Raw genomic sequence first — 15190 nt, forward strand, 5'->3', positions numbered from 1 at the left:
AGAACAGAGCAAGGAATATGATGTTATGGCTGCACAGTAGGTGCACAGAGAGCGAGGTCAACGTTAAACTTGAAATTTAAAGAGCTCCATTCAGAAGTCTAATGATAGTGGGGAAGAAGCTGTTCTGGAATCTGTTAGTACATATGGTTAAGCTTTTGTATCTTCTGCCTGATGGAAGAGATTGGAAGAGATTATAACCGGGGTGGGAGGGGTCTTTGATGATGTTGGCTGCCTTCCTCAGGCAGTGGGAAGTGTGGATGGAGTCAATGGATGGAAGGTTGTCTTGCATGGTGGACTGGATTGTGGTCACAACTCTCTGTAGTGTCTTACATTCTCTTACTCTGTCTCTCTAGCTTGTGAGCACCATACATACACTCTGGGACTCTGTTCCACATCCCTCCAACTCTTTTCACTCTCCCTTCAACTTCTCTCTTTCCCTTAAAATCACTGTTTTCTTCATCATTTAAAGCTTATGAACATTGCTGGCTAAAAATGTGTTGCTGGAAAAGCGCAGCAGATCAGGCAGCATCCAAGGAGCAGGAGAATCGATGTTTCGGGCATGAGCCCTTCTTCAGGAACCATACCCGAAATGTCGATTCTCCAGCTCCTTGGATGCTGCCTGACCTGCTGCGCTTTTCCAGCAACACATTTTCAGCTCTAATCTCAAGCATCTGCAGTCCTCACTTTCTCCTAGAACATTTCTGGCTAACCAATATTTATTGCCTGCTCCTAATTCCCGGGAGAAGCTGGCCGTGAGCTTTTATTTTAGCCAATGCAATGGGAATTAAGGGTTTGTGAAGCATCTGTGCAGAGGGAAACAGGGTTTACAGTTCAAATTCTGTATCATTGTTTTATCAGTTCTAAAGAACAGTCACTGGACTCCAAACATTAACTCTGATGTCTTCCCATAGATATGGGCGCACGGTGGCACAGTGGTTAGCACTGCTGCCTCACAGCACCAGAGACCCGGGTTCAATTCCCGACTCAGGCGACTGACTGTGTGGAGTTTGCATGTTCTCCCCGTGTCTGCGTGGGTTTCCTCCGGGTGCTCCGGTTTCCTCCCACAGTCCAAAGATGTGCGGGTCAGGTTTATTGGTCATACTAAATTGCCCGTAGTGTTAGGTAAGGGGTAAATGTAGGGGTATGGGTGGGTTTGCGCTTCGGCGGGTCGGTGTGGACTTGTTGGGCCGAAGGGCCTGTTTCCACACTGTAAGTAATGTAACATAGTAATCTATGTTGCCAAACCGACTGAGTTTCTCCAGCAATTTTTATTTTTGGTTCAGATTTCCAGCATCTACAGTTCTTTGTTTTATTAAAAGGATTAATGACATTCCTGTGGGTCTGGAGTGACATGTAGGTTGTACCAGGTCAAGGCAGCAGATTTCCCTCTCTGAAGAGCATGAGTGAATCACATGGGTTTTTACAACAATCGAGGATAGTTCTCACAATCATTATTAATGACACCAACTTTTCATGGTTGCAGTGTTTGGAAGTGGTTTTACATAATTTATGAAAATTAGCGACTAAGTCTGTGGGCCATTGCTGCCTGTAAGTGTGTAAGTTAAGCTAGTCTCGCCTGTCTGAATCTGTCAACAATAACCGTGTCTGTTTCCCTGAAATTAACTCCTAATAGCAAACAAGTATTGACATTAAATTTTGACTTATTTAATTTGATTTGATTTATTGTCACATGTACCTAAATACAGTGAAAAGCTTTGTTTACGAGCAGTACAGGCAGATATGAGCGAGGACATGGAGAGCATAGGGTGAATAAAAAACTCAGAGGCATACAGGCTACATTGCACAGGGCGTGTGCTAGGTGAGATCAACATTAGCAAGATCAGCATTATTTGAAGTTACAGAGATCATTCATCAGTCTAGTAACGGCCAGGAAGAAACTGTTCCTGAACCTGCTGATGCGCGAGTTCAGGCTTCTGTATCTCTTGCCTGACAGAGGAGGATGTCAGAGATCATTACCGGGATGGCAGCGTCTTTGATGATGTTGGCAGCCTTTCTACAGCAACGAACTGTGTAACGGGATAGAAAGTTGGCTTCTATGATGGTCTGGGCTATGCACACCACCTTCTATAGTATCTTACGGTCCTGGGCAGAGCAGTTGCCATACCAGGCCGTTATGCACCCAGACAGTATGCCTACAATGGTGCATCTGTAAACATTGTTGAGGGTCCTTATGGACATGCCAAATTTCCTGAGTCACCTGGGGAAGGCGAGGTGTTGTTGTGCCTTCTTGACCGTCAATGTGGGTGGCACGGTGGCACAGTGGGTAACACGCTGGCACAGTGGTTAGCACTGCTGCCTCACAGCGCCTGAGACCCGGGTTCAATTCCCAACTCAGGCGACAGACTGTGTGGAGTTTGCACGTTCTCCCTGTGTCTGCGTGGGTTTCCTCCGGGTGCTCCAGTTTCCTCCCGCAGTCACAAAGGTGTGCGGGTCAGATGAATTGGCCCGTAGTGTTAGGTAAGGGGTAAATGTAGGGGTATGGGTGGGTTGCGTTTCGGCGGTTCGGTGTGGACTTGTTGGGCCGAAGGGCCTGTTTCCACACTGTAAGTAATCTAATCTAATTCTATGGGAAGTCCAGGACAGGCTATCAGTCTGTGTCACTCCTAGGAACTTGATGCAGGTACACACAGCAATAAATGCAATCATTCTGCAGTTAGTGCTTCTGGTGACTGTGAAATGATCTGGTCTCTTTAGAGCTGCATTGTAACATTTTCCGACAATTAATTAGCCACCTATTCATTGGAACTGGGGACTCTATTATCACGGAGATTTACAGATGGATTATCATTGCTGCTGTGTTCTGTCCACATTTTACAATTAGTTTGGAAATTACTGTGATGCCTGTGAGACATCAAAGTGCAAGTATGTGAGTGCAGATGGATCAAAGCAGCTGGTTTTACATGAGGAATTTACTTTTTCTCAGCTGCCATGATGAGATTTGAAGTCAAGGCAGATATTTGCAGCTCCCCATCAGCAAATGGCTTTCCTGCACATCCTCAGCCTATCTGTGATCCAATATGAGTGGGTAAAACCGAATCTTGTCTCTAACGTATTAAAGCTTCTCTGAATAATAATTGGCTGTGAGATCCTGACATCACTGGATCTGTGACCAATTCACTCTTCAGATGGTGAGGCCAGAAATTAGATCTCCAGAACCTTTCGTGAACCACCACAATCATTGGCAGAATAGTTTATTTTTCGAGACAGCAACCTTTAATATGTTTAAAGTTGTTTGAGTTTAGAAGGCTCTGAAGGGCTTAGTATTTTTTTGAGTGCAATAAATTCCTCCCACCATGATAATGTCATGTGGGCTTGTTGGGAGAGTAAAGTAAGATCTCGTGGAGGACAGATTTAAGGCTCAATGCTTCCACCATTCTTTGTGGTAAAGTAGAGTCTATTCTTATAATCTGTGCATACCAGCAGAAATACAATTAACTACATCTTCTTTACTCCACAAGATTTCCCATTAAACAGGAATGTGGCTACTCTCACAAACACTCAACCACATAAGCCCCTAAAGAAACTCTACACTGTTGGAACCATGCACAACCTATTACACCTATGTACTATAAGGCAGGTTGTTTAGATATACTTTTAAGGCATTTTTTTCAGTTTGGATTTTTGATTTTGAACTAGTGGCATATGGGTTTTCTGTGTGTCTGAATGGGTTTAATGATTAACTTACAAGTATTTCTGTAGCCATGGTGATTTTTTTTTAAACACAGTGTGAGAGAAACACTTCCTGGAGAGTAATGGGTTTGTTTTATTTGCATTGGGATAATTTTATGAGTGATCAAAGTAAACAGTTGTGTATTAGACTCTTTTCAGAAGTTCAACGATTGATTTTTGTTTTGGTTTTGGGGAAACACTTGTGGCTTGGGGAATTTTTCTTCTGGTTTGAGTTTACACTTTTCTTGGCTGAAGCTGGGTGCGTAAACAGTTGCTTTGAGAAAGGAAGTTAGTTGGAATTGTAATGAATAGATGTCCACAGTAGAGTTGATTAGAAGTTCCAAACTGGAAATATTTGATTAAAACTCTAAGACGTTGTTTCAAGCTGAGACTATTTAAGTTCAGTTGTATCAAGTCCTAGTAACGGGCTATCATAAACCCTGGTGAGACCACACTTGGAATATCGTGTCCAGTTCTGGTCACCCTATTATAGGAATAATGTGAAGGCTTTGGAGAGGGTGCAAAGAAGGTTTACCAGGATGCTGCCTGGACTGGAGGGCTTGTCTTACAAAGAGAGATTGGCTAAGGTCAGACATCTCTCTCTGGAGAGAAGGAGGAAGAGGGGTGACTTGATCAAGGTGTACAAGGTAATGAAAGGCATGGATAGAGTGGATAGCCAGAGACTTTTCCCCAGGGCAGAATTGACTGGCACAAGGGGTCATAGTTTTAAGGTGTTAGGAGGAAGATATAGAGGGGACGTCAGAGGTAGGTTCTTTACGCATAAAGTTGTGAATGCATGGAATGCATTGCCAGTGGTGGTGGTGGAAGCAGAGTCATTAGGAATATTTAAGCGACTGTTGGACATGCACATGGACAGCAGTGAATTGAAGGGCGCATAGGTTAGGTTTTTTTTGATTAGGAATAATCCTCAGCACAACATCGTGGGCCGAAGGCCTGTTCTGTGCTGTACTTTTCTATGTTCTATGTTCTATATTCTCAAAAATGCAAGTTGAATTCAGTCCTATGGGGTTATAGAGAAGTGAATTATCTCCAGTGGGAGTACTTTTAAGAGGTGCTTTTGGGATTAATGCGATTATGTTTTTACTGTGTATTTTGAAGTTTTAAACATGTGTCTTATGGAAATGGTTTTGCTTGTTCTATTTATCTTCATTTTTTCAATGTAATAAACTTCTGTTTTATTGCTAAGACCAAACCGGCAATCATCCCTTGTACTTTTAGATTAGATTAGATTACTTACAGTGTGGAAACAGGCCCTTCGGCCCAACAAGTCCACACCGACCCGCCGAAGCGCAACCCACCCATACCCCTACATTTACCCCTTACCTAACACTACGGGCAATTCAGCATGGCCAATTCACCTGACCTACACATCTTTAGGACTGTGGGAGGAAACCGGAGCACCCAGAGGAAACCCACGCAGACACGGGGAGAACGTGCAAACTCCACACAGTCAGTCGCCTGAGTCGGGAACTGAACCCGGGTCTCAGGCGCTGTGAGACCACAGTGCTAACCACTGTGCCACCGTGCCGCCTTGTAAATTTTCCCAGTATTTTGTATTTCCGGTTCCTCAGGTCAATTGCAAGAGACATTTTATCTTCATCACTGACTGTCCCCTGTTCCCATTATTAGCAGCATCACTGCAATGACCTATATCCATGTCTGTAACATTGTCTGCTTCAGCTCACTTGCTGCTGGAACCTCATTCATTCCTTTGTTACCTCTCGAGTTGACTATGTCAATATACTTCTGGCTGGTCTCACATTTTCAATCCTCTGTAAAATCGAGGTCATCTAAAACCTTGCTCCTTACGTTCAAATTCATACCGAGTCCAGTTTCCTATCACCCCCTCTGCTCGCTGGCCTGCATTGGCTCCACGTCAACCAGTCACTTAATTTTACAATTTCATCCTTGTTTTCAAACCTCCCCTACTCTCCCGCCCCATGGCATTGCTCTGACCGTCCCTCCCTATCTTCGTAATCTCCTTCAACCTCTCCTGCCTCTGGAATATCGAGTCTCCTTTCATGCTGGTCTTGTATAAGTTTCCTTTGATTGGCCAGCAGTTTTGAGAGCCCCACATTTTCATTGGATGGCAGATGCCCTCTGACTGTTCATTTGAATGTGGACCTCAATGGCCAGCCAATATTTATAGCCCATCCCTAATTGTCCCTGGTGGTGAACTGCCTTCCTGAATCATTACCGCTGAACTGCACTGAACATAGTCCTCCAGGTAGAGTATGAACCAATGCCCTCTGCAACACTTACCTTTTTCTATAAATTCACTCTGTTCTGGTCCAGATCTGCTAAATGTCAGGGGTCAGTTTGCTCAGTTGACGAGATCTCTGTGTCAATTCTCACACTAGTTGAGGATTCTCTTTTTCAATCTCTCTCCTTGCCAGAGGCATAGTGACCCTCAGGTTAAACCACCACCAGTTGTTCCTCTCTCTAATCAGAGAGCAGGATTATGGTATGTTAGGACTATAGTGACTTTATTTAGTACCAACAATCAGATTGACAATCTCATGCCTCATCTTGTCAGTCTTTTAAATTGTGGATCTGCTTAATTAATGTCACATAAAAGGTCTGTTTGAGAAACAGAACATGTTGAGTTTGAAGTGAACTGTGATTGCGACTGACCGTCATGGAGAAATTTATCTTGTATCAAATAAAAACATGATTGTGCACCTTTATATCGTTTACAAAGGCTATTTACAAATATTATCCTTTGAAGTGATTATTCTTTGTCCATGTTCTCATGAGAAATTTCCACATTCATTCAAAGAATTTGACATGCCATGTGGTTTTCACCCCTCAGATGTGACTGACTCAGTGAAAGCATCTTAAGCACAGGTGTTACCTTTCCAGGTGTTTCTTGTGCCTTCAGGTCATGGTTAGTTCAATCACATCATTTAATTGATGATTACAGTAACAGCTCGTACAGTGATAGTACAGAGAGAGTTCATGCCAACCACCTGAAAGACTCCATTGTACACCTTCATACAAATAGAACTTTATTTGATCTTCCTTCCAATCATATGCATTATTCTTGTAACTGTTGGTATGTGAAATAACTCCAGAGGCCAGTAGCCTGTCACCAAGTCACCCTTTATTTACATGTGCACAGTACTGGACTCTGACCAGCCAGCTCAGAGCCAGTCCTAGGAGTGAGGAGACTCTCTGAGACTATTCTGGCTGGTCCAAAGATAAAATGTAACTGTGCCCCTGTGTCCTTGATTCTTTGGCAAGGGTAAAACAACCTCTCTGTGTATGCTATCAAGTCTTATCACTTAATGACTAATTGGAATGTGGTATGGTCTCTTGATCATTGGTGCTGTCGTACAATCACCTAAGGAGTTGGGAAAGAAAGGAGCCAAATTCACCTGTCCTCAGTGGTCAGAGCAGTGAGGGTGGGAGTTGGGAACAAGGTGTTGCAGTTGTAGGAGACATCAGTGAGGTCACTTCTAGAATACTGTAAACACATAGGGTGGCATGGTGCCTCAGTGGTTAGCACCACTGCCTCACAGTGCCAGCACCATGGCTTCAATCCAGCCTCGTGTGACTGTCTGTGTGGAGTTTGCACATTCTCCCCATGTCTGTGTGGGTTTCCTCTGGGTGCTCCGGTTTCTTCCCACAATCCAAAAACATGCAGATTAGATGGATTGGCCACTCCAAATTGCCCATAGTATCCAGGGATGTGCAGGTTATGTGGATTAACCATGGGAAATGCAAGATTACAGGAATAGGGTAGAGCGATGGATCTGGGTGAGATGCTATTCTGAGGATCAGAGTGGACCCAATGGGCTGAATGGCTTGATTATACACTGTAGGGATTTGATGAATTCTGGTCACTGTTCTATAGGAAAGACATTGTTAAATTAGAAAGTTTGTGAGAAGATTTGTAGCTCGGGTGCTCGTTGTTGTGGTTCTGTAAATTAGAAAAGATAGTTGGTGGAGGTAGAGGAGGTCCTTAATAAATACTTTGCTTCAGTATTCACTACTGAGAGGAACCTTGTCAGTTGTGAGGACAGCATGAAACAGGCTGGGATGCTCAAACAGGTTGATGTTAAGAAGAAGAATGTGCTGATAATTTTGAAAAACATGAGCATAGATAAATTACCTGGGCCAGACAGGATATACCCTAGGATGCTACAGGAAGTGAGGGAAGAGTTTGCTGTGCCTTTGGCCCTGACCGCTGTGTCCTCACTGTCGACTGGAGTAGTGCCAGAGGATTGGAGGGTGGCAAATGTTATTCCTTTGTTTAAGAAAGGGAGTAGGGATTATCCTGGGAATTACCGACCGGTCAGTCTTACATCAGTGTTGTGCAAATTATTGGAGAGGAGAGACAGGATTTATGATTAGCTGGAAAAGTATAGTTTGACTGGAAATAGTCAACATGGCTTTGTGAGGGGCAGATAAGCCTTAATGAATCCTTTAAGAATGTGATAAAACACATTGATGAAGATAGAGCAGTGGATGTGGTGTATGTGGATTTTAGCAAGGCATTTGATAAGGTTCCCCATGGTAAGCTCATTAGAAAGTAAGGAAGCGTGGGATACTGGGAAATTTGGCTGTCTGAGCCATAGAAGACAGAGGGTGGTAATTTATGTAAAATATTCAAACTGGAGCTCTGTGACCAGTGGTGTTCTGCAAGGATCTGTTCTGGCACCTCTGCCCTTTGTGATTTTTATAAATGACTTGGATGAGGAAGTGAAAGGGTGGGTTAGTACGTTTGCTGATGACATGAAGGTTGGTGGAGTGGTGAATATTGTGGAGGGCTGTTGTAGATTGCAACAAGACATTGACAGGATACAGAACGGGGCTGATAAATGGCAGATGGAGTTCAACCTGGACAAGTGTGAAGTGATTCAATTTGGGAAGTTGAATTTAAATGCTGAATACAGGGTTAAAGACAGGATTCTTGGCAGAAGAACTTGGGATCTTGGAGGGATCCTACAGTCCACGTCCATAGATCCCTCAAAGTTGCTATCCAAGTTGACAGGATTGTTAAGAATGCATATGTTTTCCATGGAATCCATAGAATTCCTACTGTATGGAAACAGGCCCATCAGCCCAACAAGTCCACACTGACCCTCTGAAGAGTATCCCACCCAAACCTATCCCTCTACCCTATGACCTATATTTACCCCTGACTAATGCACTTAGCCTACACATTCCTGAACACAATGGGCAATTTAGCACAGCCAATTCACCTAACTTACATATCTTTGGATTGTGGGAGGAAACTGGAACATTTGGAGGAAACCCACACTGACACAGGGAAAATGTGCAAACTCCATACATACAGTTGCCCAAGGCTGGAATCAAATCTGGATCCCTAGCACTGTAAGGCAGCAGTGCTAACGACTGAGCCACTGTGTATTGGCTTTCATTAGTGGGGAAATGAGTTTAAGAGCATGAGGTTATGCTGCAGCTCTTTAGAGCCCTGGTTAGACCACACTTAGAAATTGTGATCAGTTCTGATCGCCTCATTATAGGAAGGATGTGGAAGCTTTAGAGAGGGTGCAGAGAGGATTTACCAGGATGCTGCCTGGACTGGAGGGCATGTCTTACGAAGAAAGGTTGAGGGAGCGAGGGCTTTTCTCATTGGAGTGAAGAAGGATGAGAGGTGACTTAATAGAGATGTACAAGATGATGAAAGGCTTCCCAGGGTGGAAATAGCTATCAGGAGGGAGCATAATTTTAAGGTGATTGGAGGAAGGTTTAGGGGGGATGTCAGAGAGAAGGTCTTTACACAGAGAGTGGTGGGTGTGTGGAATGCACTGCCAGCTGTGGGAGTAGAATCAGATACATTAGGGACATTTAAGCGACTCTTGGATAGGCACATGGAGGATAGTACAATGAAGGGTTTATCGGTTAGTCTGATCTTAGAGTCGGATAGAAGGTCGGCACAGCATTGAGGGCTGAAGGGCCTGTACTGTTCTATGTTCTATAAAGCAGAGTTAATGTTTCAGGTCATGTGACGCTTCAGAACTGATGGTAGCTCAGAAAAAGTTGGGTTTTTTAATGCGGAAGATAGGATGGGAGAGGAATAGGATTTAGCAATAGATGGAGGGTGGGAACAAATTGGACAGATAGAGGAGCATGAATGGCGACTAATGGAGACAATTATTGGCTAGCAATGGGTTGTGTGCAATAGCAGACCATGTGGTAACAACGCCTGGTGTGTGGGGGTGGAGGTACGAACATGGGAGAAGGTGCCTCAAGCCCTAAAATTGAGTCCAGAAGGCTGTAGAGTTCCAAAGTGGAAAAGGACATACAGTTCTTCCAGCTTGTGCTGAGCTTCACTGGAACACTGCAGCAAGCCTGGGGCAGAGATGTTGGCCAGGGAACCAGGGAGGGGTGTTAAAGTGGCAGGCAACTGGAAACAATTTGAGTATGTGACATTATCAGATTGATCAAGACATTTGTCAAAGTGTTCCACATTTCATGCTTCTTTTGGAAATATAGATGCAAGGTGTTGGATAAAGCTTTCTGTGTTTGATTTCCCCGCAGCCTGAGTTAGACCCTGCACCTCACTGTGAGGTCCCCATTGCTCACTACTGCGCAGTGTCGTCAATCGAAAATGGGCACCAATCCTATGTTACCGATTTATGTTGGGTCCCTGACCACTTTGAGGTAAGCGAGTATTTCATACAAGACGTTTTGTTATTCTTCATGGGCTGAGGGCGCGTCACTGACAATTTGTTGCCCATTACCACTTGGCCTTCAAATGAGTTGGGTTGCTGGCCCATTAAAAGGGTGAGGCAGGTAGAGGCAGAACCCTGGTAGTGTTTAAAAAGTATTTAGAGGTGCACTTGGCAATGCCAAGGCACACAACGGCTATGTGCTGGCAAATGAGATTCGAATCATTAGGTGATTGATTTTGACCAGCAGAGATCTGATGGGTCAAAGGATCATTTTCTGTGCTACAGACTTCTAAAGCAGTAGAGTCAGCCACATCACTGTGTGTCACGTGTAAGTCAGACCAGGTGAGGATGGCAGATTTGTTTTCCCGAAAGTACATTAATGAATCCAATGGAGTTTTTAATCATGCTTCACAATGATTGAAATTCTTTCAGTTCCAGATTTTTAAAATTAAATTCAAATTTCATCACCTGCAATGGAGGAATTGAAAGTGATGAAGAGTCATCTAGACTCGAAGTGTGAGTTTGCTGTCTCTCTGTGAATGCTGCCCGTCCCGCTGTGATCTTCAGCATTTGTTATTTTCTCCAGAATATTAACCTGCAGCTCTAGATAATTTGATGATTTATGTGAATTTACCACTGGGTGGTGCTGTGCTCATGATCTCGATGGCAAATGATTAGGAAGACGTGAGTTCAAATCCCACCACAGTAACTGGGAGTTTGAACTCAGGGAAGAAATAAATCTGAAATGAAAAGGCAAAGCTGTAATCAGGAATGGTGACCCATAGTGCCAGCAGGTGAACTCAGTGATTGTGTTACATTTAATTAGGATGAGTGTACAATTATCATGTCCCACTTTTCCTCAAACCATCACAAACTGAATAAATATCTAAACTCTCAATGAGACCAATGAAAAAGACCAATTTGCCTGTCTGACTGCTATCCAGGGGGAAAAATAATTTACACCAGGTTTCATCAGGAGCAGCACTTAATTGGATTATAGGTCATCCCTTCATTTGTTATTCATAGAGTCATAGAGATGTACAGCATGGAAACAGACCCTTTGGTCCAACTCGTCCATGCTGACCAAATATCCCAACTCAACCTAGTCCCCCCTGCCAGCACCCAGCCCATATCCCCCCAAACCCTTCCTATTCATATACCCATCCAAATGCCTCTTAAATGTTGTAATTGTACCAGCCTCCATCATATCCTCTGGCAGCTCATTCCATACACGTACCACTCTCTGTGTGAAAAAGTTGCCCCTTAGGTCCATTTTATATCTTTCCCTTATCACCCAAAACCTATGCCCTCTAGTTCTGGACTCGCTGACTTTAATCTATTTATCCTATCCATGCCCCTCATAATTTTGTAAACCTCTATAAGGTCACTCCTCAGCCTCTGACGCTCCAGGGAAAACAGCCCCAGCCTGTTCAGCCTCTCCCTGTAGCTCAAATCCTCCAACCCCGGCAACATCCTTGTAAATCTTTTCTGAACCGTTTCAAGTTTCACAACATCTTTCCGATAGGAAGGAGACCAGAATTGCACGCAATATTCCAACAGTGGTCTAACCAATGTCCTGTACAGCCACAACATGACCTCCCAACTCCTGTACTCAATACTCTGACCAATAAAGGAAAGCCGCCTTCACTATCCTATCTACCTTATTCAGCTGTTGACAATTTCCTCACATCGTCTAACAGTCTTGGTCACCTGCCTCAGTTTACTATTTGCCACTCCACTCACACCAGCTGTATGACCTTGTGCTCCCTTTGCCCATGAGTTCTGTGTTCTGTGTCCTTCCCTCTCGCGTCACCTGAGGAAGGGACTCTACTCCATAAACTTGTGATTTCAAATAAAATCGTTGGACTATAACTGACTTTGTCCATCCCAGTCCAACACCAGTATTTCCACATCAACATCTTGCACTGTGTGGTTTAAACTTTACCCCTTCAAAAATCCAAAAACACACACCAAAGTAAAATTAAGATGGATAGGAGATCACTTAATGTAGATACTATGAGTGGAAAATGAACATAAACAGGCTTATCAAAAATCCAGGCCAGAAAAGATTTTTTCACAGCCTTTTTGATTTTAGCAAAGATGAGATGCTGTTGTGTCAGTTAATCTCTGATCCAATGGTTGATCAGCTGGACCTAGATCTGACAATACAAGTAAAATATTGCAAAAATGCAGATGCTGGAGATCTGAAACAAACACAAAGAATGCAGGAGAGACTCAGAAGGTTTGGCAGCATCTGTGGAGAGAGAAACAGAGTTAGTGTTTCTAGCCCAGTATGACTCTTCTTCAGTTATGAAGACATATGAAACAATCACCCTCATCTCAGTCCTAAATGACTACCCCATATCCTTAGTCTGTAACCTCTGGTTCTGGATTCCCCAGTGATCAGGAACATCCTTCCTGTGTTTAGCCTGTTTATTTCTGTGAGAATTTCATAGGTTTCTATGAGCTCCTTCCTCATTCTTCTGAAGTCCTTTAAATGTAGTCCAGTATGTCTTCATCTGCCAGTTCTGCCATTCCAGGGATCAGTCTGGTAAACCTTTGTTATACTCCCTCCATCGCCAAAATATCCTTCCTCAGACAAGAAAACCAAACTCCGACACTATACTCCAGGTGTGGCCTCAACAATGCCCTGTACAATTATAACATAGATCCTTACTCCTGTATTCAAATCCTCTTGCTATGACTGCAACATCCCACTTGCCTTATTCACTGCGTGCTGCACCTGTAATGCTTACTTTCAGTGACTGGTGAACAAGGGCGCCCATAGTTTGCTGCACCTCCCCCTTCCCCAATCTATTGCCATTCAGGATGTAATCTGCCTTCCTGATTTTGCTACCAAAGTGGATAACCTCACATGATCCATGTTCTGCTTCATTAGCTCTGCATTTACCCAATCACTCATCTTGTCCAACTCACACTGAAATACTTCTGTGTTCTGCTCACAGCTCACTATCCCACTTCTGCAAAGTTGCAGACATTACATTTTAATCATTGACATATATTGTGAATAGCTGGGGTCCTCGCATTTATCCCTCCAGTTCCCCACTGGTCACTGCCAGCCACTCAGAAAATGACCCATTTTTTCCTACTCTTTATTTCCTGTCCAGCAGCTACTTCTCTGTCTATCTGAATACACTAATTCTCAATTCCCCTGTGCTTTAACTTTATATACTAACCTCTTATGTGGGTCTTTATCATTGGCCATCTAAAACTCCAAGTAAGCCACATCCACCGGCTTCCCCTTATCAACCTTGTTCATTATGTCCTCTCAGATTTCTAATGGATTTGTCAAGAATGATTTCCCTTTCATAAATCCACATTGCCTCCGTTCAGTCCTGTCACTGTTTTCCAAGTGCTCTGCTGTTAAAACTTTAATAATCAATGAATGTAGCTATCACATCAGACCCTGGTCTAACTATGATTACCCTGTACATTCACTCCTCGCTATACTCGGATTCACTGTCCTTGGGCTTGTGGGGTTAGTCATGTAGTGGTTGTGATGAGGTCAGCCAGGTGGATCACATAGAATATGAGTTGCCTGATTGGGGCTGTTAATCTGGACCAATGAGGGAGCCCTGGCTGACAGATATAAACAGGATTGATGTCCACCAACACCCTGGAGTTGTTCAGGGAGAGGTGGGCGCCGCAGGGAGTGGAGTGCATCATTTCCCCCTCCAACTCTATTTTGATTTAGTCCCTGCCCTCCCCTTCACTGTTTTGATCACACAGCATTGCCCTTTGATGTGAAGGGCACTGCTCGTCACAGGCCACTCGGGTGTTTTCCTACTTTTCCTGGTGGTGGAAATTAAATAAAGATTTGTGCACTTTATGTCTCTCACTGTGTCTCACAGCTGCACACACACACCATGGGTGCTGGGGGAAAAAAAGGAAAAAGAAAGACAATAAAATGAAAAAAAAACAGGATTGATTAGATTCCCTACAGTATGAAAACAGTCCCTTCGGCCCAACAAGTCCACACTGACCCTCCGAAGAGCAATCCACCCAGACCCATTCCCCTATATTCACCCCTGACTAATGCACCTAACACTATGGGCAATTTAGCATGGCCAATTCACCTGCACATCTTTGGATTGTGGGAGGAAACCGGAGCACCCGGAGGAAAGCCACGCAGACACGGGGAAAATGTGCAAACTCCACACAGACAGTTGCCCAAGGTGGGAATTGAACCCGGGTCCCTGGTGCTGTGAGGCAGCAGTGCTAACCACTGAGCCACTGTGCTGCCCCTGTCATAGATAGTAATGTTTGAGTAGATGGTGTTTTGCCACCCTGGGGAAAATTACCCTATCCATGCCCCTCATGATTTGGTAAACTTCTATATGGACACCCGTCAGCCTCCTACACTCCAGAGAAAATGGTCTCAGTCTATTCAACTCTCCTTATAACTCCAATGCTTCAGTTTCAGTGACGTGTTTGTGAACCTTTTTGCACCCTTTCAAGTTTAATAACAGGGTGACCTGAACTATATGTAATATTCCAAATGTGGCCTTATCTGTGTCTTGCATAGCTGTAACATGGCATCTTAACTCCTCTACTCAATGCTCTGACCAATGAAGGCAAGTGTGCCAAACACCTTCTTCACCACCCTGTCTATCTATGATGCCACTTTCAAGGAACTATGTACGTACACCCTTAGGTCTCTCTGTTTAACAAAACTCCCCAGGGCCCTATCATTATTCACCTTCGTCTAAGGAATGGGGAATTGAAATGCTGAGCAAGATCACTCAAATAGCGGAGTGATAAATGATTAGATTAGATTAGATTTACAGTGTGAAACAGGCCCTTCGGCCCAACAA

The 15190-nt window shown here is 43.9% G+C and overlaps 1 protein-coding gene across 1 annotated transcript in view; it reads left to right on the forward strand.

Annotated features, from left to right (window-relative positions):
• dnai3 (dynein axonemal intermediate chain 3) overlaps positions 1 to 15190 on the forward strand; it is a 117066-nt gene that overhangs the window by 57649 nt on the left and 44227 nt on the right. Inside the window, exon 12 of the mRNA XM_060829623.1 lies at positions 10222 to 10352. Coding sequence (XP_060685606.1) covers positions 10222 to 10352 — 131 coding nt within the window. The remainder of the gene's footprint in view (positions 1 to 10221; positions 10353 to 15190) is intronic.

The sequence above is a fragment of the Hemiscyllium ocellatum genome, chromosome 9, assembly GCF_020745735.1.
Source record: "Hemiscyllium ocellatum isolate sHemOce1 chromosome 9, sHemOce1.pat.X.cur, whole genome shotgun sequence".
NCBI classification, from domain to species: domain Eukaryota; kingdom Metazoa; phylum Chordata; class Chondrichthyes; order Orectolobiformes; family Hemiscylliidae; genus Hemiscyllium; species Hemiscyllium ocellatum.